Source organism: Lactuca serriola, chromosome 4 (genome assembly GCF_051521515.1).
Source record: "Lactuca serriola cultivar US96UC23 chromosome 4, Lser_US96UC23_V15, whole genome shotgun sequence".
In the NCBI taxonomy this organism is placed as follows: domain Eukaryota; kingdom Viridiplantae; phylum Streptophyta; class Magnoliopsida; order Asterales; family Asteraceae; genus Lactuca; species Lactuca serriola.
The window spans coordinates 342,512,969-342,524,656 of record NC_136411.1 but is presented as its reverse complement, the minus strand read 5'-3'; the positions used below and the strand labels follow the sequence as shown (position 1 = coordinate 342,524,656).

General features: G+C 39.1%; 2 protein-coding genes across 2 annotated transcripts; one reads left to right on the top strand and one right to left on the bottom strand.

Moving 5' to 3' along the window:
* Positions 1 to 2,528: 2,528 nt before the first annotated feature.
* HEB1 (ARM repeat superfamily protein) lies at positions 2,529 to 6,480 on the top strand. The gene is made up of 4 exons (XM_079035080.1): positions 2,529 to 3,662; positions 3,752 to 5,215; positions 5,294 to 5,369; positions 5,440 to 6,480. Exons 1-4 carry the CDS (start codon positions 2,547 to 2,549, stop codon positions 6,375 to 6,377), a joined length of 3,594 nt encoding a protein of 1,197 aa, XP_078891206.1. The 5' UTR covers positions 2,529 to 2,546; the 3' UTR covers positions 6,378 to 6,480.
* A 168-nt stretch (positions 6,481 to 6,648) lies between these two features.
* LOC145097511 (calcium-transporting ATPase 2, plasma membrane-type-like) lies at positions 6,649 to 11,126 on the bottom strand. The gene is made up of 5 exons (XM_079035081.1): positions 10,557 to 11,126; positions 10,358 to 10,409; positions 8,015 to 10,261; positions 7,195 to 7,493; positions 6,649 to 7,113 (listed from the first exon to the last, which is right to left on the bottom strand). Exons 1-5 carry the CDS (start codon positions 10,731 to 10,733, stop codon positions 6,874 to 6,876), a joined length of 3,015 nt encoding a protein of 1,004 aa, XP_078891207.1. The 5' UTR covers positions 10,734 to 11,126; the 3' UTR covers positions 6,649 to 6,873.
* Between the last annotated feature and the right edge of the window lie 562 nt (positions 11,127 to 11,688).

Below are 11,688 nucleotides of genomic sequence, written 5' to 3'. Positions count from 1 at the left end.
AAATTGATGAGGCCCGACTCTGAATCTCAGTTCTCTACACAATACCTACATCCACCAAGTGACCAATTCCATCAAAATTCCAAAATACCCAAAATTCCCTCAAAGTCAAACTTGGTCAAAGTCCAAGTCAACTGGTCAAACCCACTAAACCAACTGAGTCAACCCAGACGAGTCAACTCAACAAGGACTGACTCATGCGAGTACGTGGGGCGTAACCCAGAGGTACGATAAGTGTACGTGAAGCCTCGCATTGACCAAATTACGGGGTGTCTGACCGAGTACACGGGGCATACCCTTGCAAACCTCAAAACTTCATTAAGTGCTTAATGGCTTAAGCACTCAAGCCCATACTTCAGATATATGATCCAAATGCACCCTAGAGTCATAAAGTTTCCAACTTTATGACTTTACAGTCCAAAAAGTCCTTAATACAAGGTCTTAATCCATTGAGATCTTCTACATAATGCATGGAGCAATTCTAACCAAAACATACTTCATTTTTATGACTAAAGACCCCTCCTAGGGTCTGAAATGACAACTCAAAACCTCCGGAACATGCCATGCTCAAGACGGGACTTTTGGAACAAAAAAGTAACATAAAACAACCAAAAATGAGATCTAGAAAACAAGCCATCAAGGTATGAACTTTATACCATGAGATGATGGAGAAAAGAGCAAAACTTCCAGATCCAAGCCTTGCTTCAAGCTTCCAAGCTTTGACACCGCCTTCTTCTTTTTATGAATCGCTCACAAACTCACACTCAACCTTCCAAGGGCTCAAAAGAGGCTAGGGTTGCAATGAATATCGACTTCTACTTACGGAGGCTGGAAAGTAGGGAAGAAATGAGACTTAAGGATGCTTAAATACTTGTCAAACCCTAAGAATTAGGGTTTCCACTTTTAGGACGTACGCCCAGCGTACCAAGATGTACGCCCAACATACCAAGATGTACGCCTAACGTACACCTCGTACGCTTAGCGTACTCCGAAGCCACATTTACCATAATGCCATTAAGGCCCCTTATACTTATAACTCTTGAACTTTAAGACTAAATGCAACATAACTAAGTTAAAGGACTAGAGAAAGGATTACATGGACATCAAGATGTTACCCTCAGCGTACACAGAGGTACGCATAGTGTATGCACCGAAGTCACACTTTCCATATTAAGAGCTTAATACTTCAACTTATTACGTCCAAATGCATATCTAATGCCAAAATACCACTAAGATTCATAAAATTTCCAACTTTATGACTTTGTATGCCTAATAAGTGCTTAATACACAAAATCCCAACTTCTTAACACCTTAATACCATCTAGAGCATGCATGGGGAAGAACTAAGGATCAAGATCACATTTTTATGACTCAAGACCCCTCATTAGGTATGAAAGGACAACTTATTCGATCAAGATTGCTCAAGAATCACCATGATTGGGACCAAAATGCTCATAACTTCAAGGCTAACAAGATCCGAAACAAATCACCAAGTTCTGAGTTTTTTTACCTTAAAATGATGCCAAATGTGAGGAGATTCTGGATCTAAGATTCCCCACTCTTCCAAGGTAGTCTTCTCTTATTCTCCTTACTTCTTAAGCACCAAAAGTACCCTCAAAAGTTCAAGAACACACTCAAGGTGGATTAGGGTTCTAGATGCACAAAATGGCAAGTGGAGACTGAAGAGTGAATAAGGAATGGGGAGTTAATAATGTTTATATATAGACCAAACCCTAAAAATTAGGGTTTGAGGATTTATCATGTACGCCCTGCGTACGCGGTGTACACCTAACGTACTAGGGTCCACCCCAGTATTTCCATCGTACTAACTCTGTGGCCAAAATCACCAAAATGCCACTATGGGTCATTCTTGCAATCTTTCTGAAGCACAAGGGTAAAAATGAAATGACAGAAATAACAAAAAACTAATAAAATTGAGAATACCTCATCATTGGGATGTTACATCTTTTTTTTTTAAATAACAAAAAACTAATAAATGGTCACTGTAATAATGAAATGACAGAAATGCCGTTCACATAACGAACAAAACTTGACGGAGTTAACAATAAAGACGTTTTGTTAAATGTTTGAAACCACATAGACCACCTATAAAGTTTTTTAAAATTAAAGACGAAATTTCAAATTTTATGAAACCACAAAAACTATTTACGATATTTTGTCTAATATATTATCACTTAAATATCCATAAAGTTTGGATCAAGTCATTGTAAGTTCGAGCATAAATACTTTTTTTTTTTTTTATTTTGTAAAATATAAAATAGATTAAAAAACAGTTTTGTAAAAAAAAAAACACCTATAGTCTTATTGAGCGCCATATCAAGCATTTCAAAATATTTTATCTATTAAAGTGACAGCAGATAGCACAAACAAATCCACAGACAGACACACGTCAGTTTTTCATTCGTCCTTCACCAAAGTTTACGTGAACAGGAGGTATCCGTACAACTTCCACTCTCAAAGATTAAAAACAACGGATCGATTTAAGTGAAAAATTTCCAACTCGAAACAGTTTTTTCCAGAAATCGGTGATGGAGAAGAGACTTCGTTCGTCACTGAAGTCATCGGCCGACGAATTCCTCTCGTCGTCGGCGAAATTAGGGTTTCAGTCAGTTAAAACATCTCTCAAAACCCTAATTTACTCACTAAAGCCATCATCTGATGTCGTTTCTTCACTTCCCCTTTCTCTTCACCAATCCATTTCTCAATCCATCATTCGGTTTAAAGATCTGTCGGGAAAAGGTAACACAGGAGATGCATCTTCCTTCGGTGCTAATTCACCTGTGACGCCGGCAAGTAAGCGTGTTCGTAGATCTTCACGGCAGCCGGAAAGCAACAGAACCGACGGAAAAGACGACGCTTCAGGTACAGTTGATGAAAAAACAAAACTTGACAAAGTCAAGAGTGAAGTAAGTGAAAATCTTCAGGTTTATGCTCACGTCGCTCACCTGTGTGTGACGCACCCGGGGAATGTGTTTTCTGCGTCTGATTTGTTACCCGCGGTTCAAGAATTGCATGATAATTTAGTTGTTTTCGAATTGGAATCCAATTTATTGTCGGAGATTGCGAGCTTATGTGAGGAGTGGTGGAAAAGAGAGTTGCCTGGTAGGGATTGCTTAATTACTCAATCCTTGCCGTTCTTAGTGTCAAAATCATTGACTCTGAAGAAGAAAGTGAATGTTCATAGAGTATACGCTCTTCGTGAAGCATTCACATTGTTCGATTTCGAGGATGAGAGTATAGAGGATTTGAAATTACTGCTCATCAGATGCTTGATATCCCCACTGTATTTGAAAATGGATGAAGGGCGGCGATTTTTAGCATTCTTATTTGGGTTATCTAGACAGCTTGTGAAGGAATCACTGGCAATGATTAGGTCTCAGATTCCTTTCGGGAGGAAGTCGATGTTGGAGGCATATGCTGACATTGTTTTTAGGGCTTGGAAGGCTGCGGAAGGGGAGTCAAGAGAGGAGATTGAGAACGACTTTTTGCAAGCATTGGTTGATAGCTCAATTCATGCTAGTACTGGTTCTTTTGCTGCTTCTATCAGGAGAATTTTAGGAGGTTTTATCACCCAGCGAACTACTGATGGTGTTGAAAAGCTCATTTTCAATCTCACAGAGCCTGTTATATTCCGATCATTGCAGGTGCTTGTCTTTCTCCTTCACATTCATTCTTGAAATCTCGTTTTTGTCCAAAAGCTATATGATTAAATTGGCTAATGTTTCCTTGACAGGTTGCAAACTCAAATGTTCGTCAAAATGCATTGCACTTACTCATAGATGTCTTCCCTCTTGAAGATCCTGACCTTACAAGGGAAGCTAAAGACACATTGCTTCACAAACAATTTTTCTTAATAGAGAAATTAATCATGGATGATTGTCCTGATACAAGAGCTGTAGCAGTAGAAGGTGTTTGTCGCATTCTTTATATGTTTTGGGAGATAATTCCATCTTCAACCATCACCAAACTACTCACCAAGCTACTAGATGACATGGCCCATGATATGGCCAACATGGTCAGGCTTTCAACTGTAAATGGTATCATCTATTTGCTTGGTAACCCTCAATCCCATGAGATTCTCAAAGTGCTTCTCCCAAGGTTAGGCCATTTGATTCTCGATTCATCTCTTTCAATACGCAGTGCTACTGTAGACCTCCTTCTTCTTTTAAAAGGCATCCATGATTTCCAGTTTCATAAAGTGGTGAATCTAGATGTTCTGTTATCGACACTTGCAAATGATCAACCACTTGTTGCTCAAAAAATCACTAAACTTCTCCTCCCTTCATATTTCCCCACAACTGTAACCCTAGAAGAAGCATGTCAACGATGTGTGACACTCATAAAAAGATCACCACTTGCTGGAGCAAGATTTTGTGAATTCTCATTTTCTGAAGGCGCATCTCCACAGTTTCTCAACACCCTTTTCAAAGTTCTCATCAATTTAATTCTCTCACCTCACAAGACCCCTTTAGATCAAATCGAAGGCATACTAATGGCTGCTAGCAACATCTGCAACAATCTAGCTTCTGAACCAAAGTACAAATCTGCCCTTAAGGATGAATTAACTGGGAAAAAGCTAATTTCCTTATTATCCGCTGCAAAAACTGCTCATGCTCAAGCATCTGTGTTCAAGATTGTTCTCACTGTTCTTCCTGATGCTGCTTCTGTTCTTCGCCAAGAATCCATGGCTATGGTCACAAGATGTGTTGGGTTATCTGAAAATAAAGAAAGACAATCACAAATGAGATTGATCCATAAAATGATGATGTCATGTGGTTGGATTGATGACATGATTCAAACTCTCACACGGGTTTTGCAAAAGACTGCAAATGGATGTGTTTCTTTTTCTTCTTCTTCTTCTTCAGGAAAGAAGAGAAAAGTCAAACATGGTTCAGTGAAAAGTAAGCACATGAGTGGGAAGAATCATCCGGATACTTCTAGAAGTAGTTTTTTTGAAGATTACACAGTTTGTGTAGGTGTAGCTTGGCAATTAAAGGATTTGTTGACAGATGTCAACACCCGAAAAGCTGTGTTGGAATCAAGAAATCTTGAATCTGCTTTTCATGCTTTGAAGATCATATCAGAGTTTGTTATTGAATGTTTGCAGAGTAATCAAATAGATACTTCTCCTGTGTCTACTTACACATCACTCATTCTTCATATGTCTCTAAAGGATTCAACAGGAATATCTACTGAGGTAAACAAATCGTTGTACTTTCAATTTTCTTTCATTTGAATATTTGATTTTAATAAATAAATTCTTTTGTGGTTGCAGACAATTGAACATCTACTCCAATGTACAGAAAAGTTGTACAAAGTAAATGCTTCAAGAAAGTCATCTAAAGAAAATGGTAAGTATTTGGTTATTTCCTATTTATTATGATCTTTTTATCAGAGATTTTAATGAAAGATTTGTTGTAGGATCATCTTTTGAAGAAGAAAACAGAATCTCAAACATAGTAAAGCTCTCAACTTCCATTCTCAAGTTCATCATCGATTCAAATACATTAACTAACACCAACAACCATCAAGAAACATGTTTAAGGTTCACAAGACAATATCTAGGGTTCATAATCCTAAATTTAAGGAAACATTCACACGGGATTCTCGAGTTTAAAGAAGAAGATATAAAAGAAACGTTTTTATGTCTCAAAATCTCCTTCACTTATTCAGCAAAACTACTGAATTTAATCCTCACAAACTCTTCAGAATCCAATGAACTTTCAGTTGAAATCCAGAATCTTTCAAATGACATGTTTGATTTTGTTGTTTCAATTGAAGAACACATGGGGGGGAAATACGGATCGCTTCTTTTTTCAGTAGTGAAATCATGGCTCCCGGATTTGATACTCTCATTCGGTTGTTCACCACCACAGCCGCCACTATTGCCGCCATTGTGGGTGGTGGTTTTGGGTAAGATTGAGGTTTTTGAGTTGGATTTGGGTGATGAAAATGAGAATGAGAAAGTTGTTTTAGCATCCAAGTTTTGTATGTTTAAGAAAGTGGTTGAAAGAATGGTGAAGCTTTTGAGGGGTAATAAGAGTGTAATGGATGTGGTTGGGGGGTTTTTGTTGAATTTAGAGAAGAAGGATTTTGGAGTGTTGTTTGGGGTTTTGAATTTTGTTTGTGGGAAGATGGTGAATCATGGGAATGGGGAGTGGGGGGAGATGAAGTTGATGTTGGAATGTGTTGGACGGATTTACCCTTGGATGGTGAGGATGTGTGAGGAGTGTGGAGATGAAGGTGAAAAGGAATGGTTGGAAAAAGGAAGGGTATTGTTGGAACCTATTTGGAGGTGTTATGTTGATGATGGGACTAAAGAGCCTATGGAAACTGGTTTTGAAGACGTTAATGTCTAACCTTTTTATTTTTTATTTTTTTTATTTTTATCAAGTTGAATACTTATATAGACAAATGTTTTACTAATTCCTTGATGCCAGTTAAAATTGCAGAATTATAATAGATTCTGGTGTATGTTTATATTTTATACTTTGAATAATTACATATACACTATCATATGATTAAGTAACATAAAATATAAACTGGAAATATATGCGTTTTTATTGGAGTTAAAAAAAAAAACAAAAAAAACTTACAATATAGTAAATCCAAGATTAAAAGCAAAAGGAATTACACAACTAACCAATCTTAAATACATAATCAAGAAATATCCATATCTACAAAACCACCTAAAATGAAACTAAAATCCAAATGAAAGCACGACAATGATTTCAGTTTTCCTTTTTCGGTAATTTTTTTAGTCGCGTTAGTAAAACACCATCACACTAAGATAAACAAATTGGATGGTTTCTAACAATCTAAAAACATCATATCTTCAAGACTTCATGTTTTGCCTTAAACAGGGACCCTTTTCAGATACTTAGCAATTGGCATACTCAAAAACCCAGTAAAAACACTAAAAAACCATTGTTTGGCTGTTAATGGTGACGTATTCGCAAAGGTACCCAAACACTCGATAATTATCACCTGGAAAACCGCAGTTGCAGCAATCACACTCACAAAAACCTTATTCTTCCATATTCCATCCAACACGTCTTCTTTCTCCATTTCCCTCGAGTTAACCTCATTAAAAAGCTGCACAATGATTATATAAACTAGTTAGTTCCTTGTATATCAATTTACCTAACTCAAAAAAATTACAGAATGATAGGTTACCTGACAGAAGACAAAAGAGTTGAAAATTAGTGTGTTGAGGACCAGATCAGAATCATCTCCATTGAGCTCGAAAAATGATTTCCCTTTCGATTGAAGCATCCAAATGACTGCAAACTGATACACAGCCTGCCCGAAGATGTTCCTCCACATCACATTGCTTATAAAATTCCCTTTTCTTCCAACCGGAGCTCTTTTCATTAGCTCATCATTTGGAGGCTCTGTTGCAAGTGCTAGTGCTCCCAATGTATCCATTATCATGTTCACCCACAATAGCTGTACAGCTGTCAGCGGTGCACTCCCTGAAAACATATTGTTAAACTTTTCGTCAACAAAATAGTTTCTACAAAAAAGTTATTCATTCACTTGCCCGCACCGGAACGTTTCAGAAACATCATGTGAGATGTAAATCAGGTACACAACAACCAGCTAGTTGGCTTACCTGACATCAAAGCCTAGTGCCTACAGGAAGCCTAATCCATATTAAAATTAAAACTCTCATACTGCAGCTACCGAGACTCGAACATTGACCATTTCTACAAGTATCATATATATGAAGCAACTGTGCTAGCACAGTTGCTTCCATGGTGGTATACTTGCGAAAAAGGTCAAGGTTCGAGTCTCAACAGTTGCAGTACGAGAGTTTTAATTTAAATATGGATTAGGTTTCCCGTAGGCACTAGGCTTTTATGCCAGCTAAGCCAATTAGTTGGTTGTTGTGTACCTGATTTACATCTCACATGATGTTTCTGAAACAGTGTGGCCAGTGAATGAATAAACCTTTTTACATAAACAAACAAAATAACTGATGAATAATTTTTACCTGTCAAACAAGCGGAAGTGAAGTTGACTATCAACGCGACAATATTGACGGTGAGTTGAAACTGAACAAACTTCTGAATGTTAACATAAACCGATCGCCCCCATTTTGCAACTGTAACAATCGTTGAAAAATTATCATCCAGAATGATGACATCAGCGCTCTCTTTCGCCACCTCAGTTCCAGCAATCCCCATAGCAAGTCCAATATCCGCCTCATGAAGTGCCGGAGCATCATTCGTCCCATCTCCAGTCACCGCCACCACCTCACCAAAAGTGGTCCGCAAATGTCTCACCAACGTATGCTTATCCAACGGTGAAGACCGAGCCATCACCTGAATCTTCGGAATCAAAACCATCAATTCCTCCAAACTCTTCTCTCGGAATTCCGGACCTTCAATCGCAATTCCGTCGTCCGTCAGAATCCCACATTCCCGAGCTATCGCCTTTGCAGTGTTGATATTGTCTCCGGTCACCATTCGAACGGTTATCCCAGCTGACCGACAGAGAGCCACCGACTCCTTCACCCCTGCCCTGACCGGATCTTTAATCCCCACAATTCCGATACAAGTGTACCCGGATGATGGAATCGGTGATTCCCCGGAATCACCACTTTCTAGGTCTATATACGCTAGACATAGTGTCCGGAGAGCCTCGTCAGCAAATTCATCGATTTTTTTCTTTAATAAAGTAAGAGACTCTTCATCAAGATTTACAACTTCACCATTTTCGTTAATCAGTTTATCACAATTCCCCAAGACGATTTCGGAAGCACCTTTACAGTGTGCTCTAGCACCACCTCCGGGAAGCTCCACCACCACCCCCATCTGCTTCTTAGTAGAGTTAAACGGTTCGACCCGGATAATTTTCGCCACCTGGCGTTCCGTTTCAAAATCGCCGCCAATCGACAACCCGAATTCCAAAATCGCGGTGTCTGTTGGCGACCCGAGGGTTTCCCGCTTCCCGTCTTTGTTGCTGACAACTTCTCCACCGGTGTTGGTGAAGATTGATTGCCGGAGGATGTTTAATGCGGTGGTCGGAATGTCGTTGGTGGAGGTTTTCATGCAAATGAATGATTTGACAACTGTCATGTGGTTGGTGGTGAGAGTTCCGGTTTTATCGCTGCAAATAGTGGTGGCGGACCCCATGGTTTCACAGGCGGCGAGGTTTCTGACAAGTGCTTTATCGTTCATCATCTTCTTCATGGCAAAAGCGAGACTTAGTGTTACAGCCAATGGGAGACCTTCGGGAACTGCAACGACAACAATGGTGACAGCGATTGCGAAGTATTCTAATAACATTAGGGCATCATCGCCGGACCAATTCCATTGAGTTCCTTCGATCAATTTGGTGGAGAAGAGTTTTTGAACTAGAACTGTAAACGTTACGATGGCGAAGAAAAGACCGATTTTTCCGATGATGGTGGCGACTCCGTTTAATTTCACCTGTAATGGAGTTTCGTCGTTTCCGCCTTCGCTCAAAGTCGCCATTAATTTTCCCCATTGAGTTCTCATCCCGACTGTTGCGACTAGCATCTTACAGGAGCCATCTTGGACTTTGGTTCCCGACATTAAGAAAGGGTTCTCGGAGTTGACTTTCACCGGATTGCTCTCGCCGGTCAAACTTGATTCGTCGATTGAGACTGAAAATCCGGAGACGAAAACTCCGTCTGCCGGAACTTGGTCTCCGATGGCGAGATGGACAAGATCACCGGGAAGAAGCTCGTATATCGATAACTTTTGCCGATAACCGTTTCTAGTAACTTGAATCGATATCTTCTTCTTCTCTTTGTCCAAATCCCGGAACTGTAACGATTGACGATAATCGCTTGTTGCTGTCACGAACACAACCAGCAAAATACTCGCCACGATTCCGAGACCATCGTGGGAGCCTTTCGGCCACCCTTCGGTGGCTATGCCGACGATCAAAGAGACAATTGCACAAGCAGCGAGGACCATGAGAGTCATGTCTTGGAGGGCTTCCCATACGAACACCCAAAAGCTTCGTTGCTCACGTTCGGTGAATTCATTGGTTCCGAAAAGTTCCTGTCTGCAGCTCAAATCTTTGTCGTCCATGGCGAGTCCATTGATGGTGCAGGTTTTAAGCTTCTTTGCAAGGCCATGTACTCCGCCGTGGAATTTGAGTTTTTCGGGGTTGTGGTTTTCAACTAGCGCACCGGCTTCATCGGCGCTGATGTCGAAACCAGCTGCCTTGTATTCGTCCGGTAATGTATGGTCACTGGGTTCTGCGACTGAACAGATCACAAGCAAATTCACAATGTTCGTAAGAATTGCATTGAATGATAGAGGAAAGGAAGAAATTCATATACTGAGATTTAAGAACTCACATTTCGCAAACTGAAATGCTGCCTTCGACACCAAAACCGCAACCCTTAACTTCTGTAATCATGAAAGGTAAAATCAGTAACTCTACTAAAACTGTTGCAGAACAGAGAAATCATAGCTTTAAGTGAACAATTGTTCACCAAGTGTTTGATAAAATGTCCCAAAGAGTGAAAGAGATGGGTTGAAGAAAAAATTGTTGACCTGATTGGTACGACGCATAGCAGCAGCCTCGCTGCGCTTGCTGAGGTTCGCCGTGAAACGAAACCGCCGTTTAGGGTTCTTCACAAGACCACACATATCCCTCCATCTCTGTAACACCTCCTCAGATGAATGTTTCGGCTTCACTCCACCAAAATTCTCATTCAGATAATTCTCCATCCCTCCCCCAAAATCCCACTATCACTAAACTGCTTCGCTCAATCAAAATCAAATCCCAAAATAATCAACAACGATTCTTTCTTCTTTCGTCTTGGCTTCTTTGAAACAATAGTCAATTACATGTAATATTATATACACGTTGAACAATAAAGAGACAAAATCGAAAAAAAGCAAAAGGGAAACGACGGAGAAAGAATTAAATTCTTTATACAATGAAGGAAACTTAGACCCAAAACGTAGTCTGTACAACAGGAAGTTTCAGAGCTTGAATCGGTAAATTTCAGTCAGAGAAAGTTCAACGAAACTTCGTATGATTATTGTACAATGACCTAACAAATTACAGATTCAAAAACCGATAAACAAATACGCGATTGTTTGAGAAATTGAGTTGATGAAAGAGGAAAGTGTGATTGTGTATTAGGTTAAAGGAACTTGGCGCGAAGGTTCCATGGCATGTATAGTAGGGTCCCTTCTCGACGTGGTCGAGTTGAAACGCGTTTACACCGCGTGAATCGAAAAAGTTTAAATATAAAGTAACGTATCAAATATTTTATTAAAGAAAATTGAGATTCCTCCTAAATTTTATATTATCTAACATGACCATTTTTTTAAAATGGTTTGTAAAATAAGAATTTTATAATTTTTCATTTTCGGACTATTAAGTCCGATCGTCTAACAGAAATATATATTAAAAAATTGTTTTATTTTTATTTATTTATTTATTTATGGTTAGTTCTAGCGTTAGTTGCCTCCATGAAAACAATGAATGAGTATCGAAGGTCGGATTGATATTTAATGGGATATGTTGGAGTAAATAACTTTCAATATACTTTCATGAAATAAATCAATCATATTTGGTCGTGGTGTTTCTAGTACATTGTACATTTATATTAAAAAAAATCACAAAATACAAACACGCTACATACATTTTATTCATGTTTTATCACGTTTTATT

Excerpts from the sequence above, each read along its gene's own strand:
- HEB1 (XM_079035080.1), top strand. The coding sequence starts at position 2,547 with ATGGAGAAGAGACTTCGTTCGTCACTGAAGTCATCGGCCGACGAATTC. Across the intron at positions 5,216-5,293 it reads CAACAGGAATATCTACTGAG|ACAATTGAACATCTACTCCA; the intron begins GTAAACAAATCG and ends TTGTGGTTGCAG. Across the intron at positions 5,370-5,439 it reads AAAGTCATCTAAAGAAAATG|GATCATCTTTTGAAGAAGAA; the intron begins GTAAGTATTTGG and ends GATTTGTTGTAG.
- LOC145097511 (XM_079035081.1), bottom strand. The coding sequence starts at position 10,733 with ATGGAGAATTATCTGAATGAGAATTTTGGTGGAGTGAAGCCGAAACAT. Across the intron at positions 10,410-10,556 it reads CTATGCGTCGTACCAATCAG|AAGTTAAGGGTTGCGGTTTT; the intron begins GTCAACAATTTT and ends TCATGATTACAG. Across the intron at positions 10,262-10,357 it reads AGCATTTCAGTTTGCGAAAT|TCGCAGAACCCAGTGACCAT; the intron begins GTGAGTTCTTAA and ends TGATCTGTTCAG.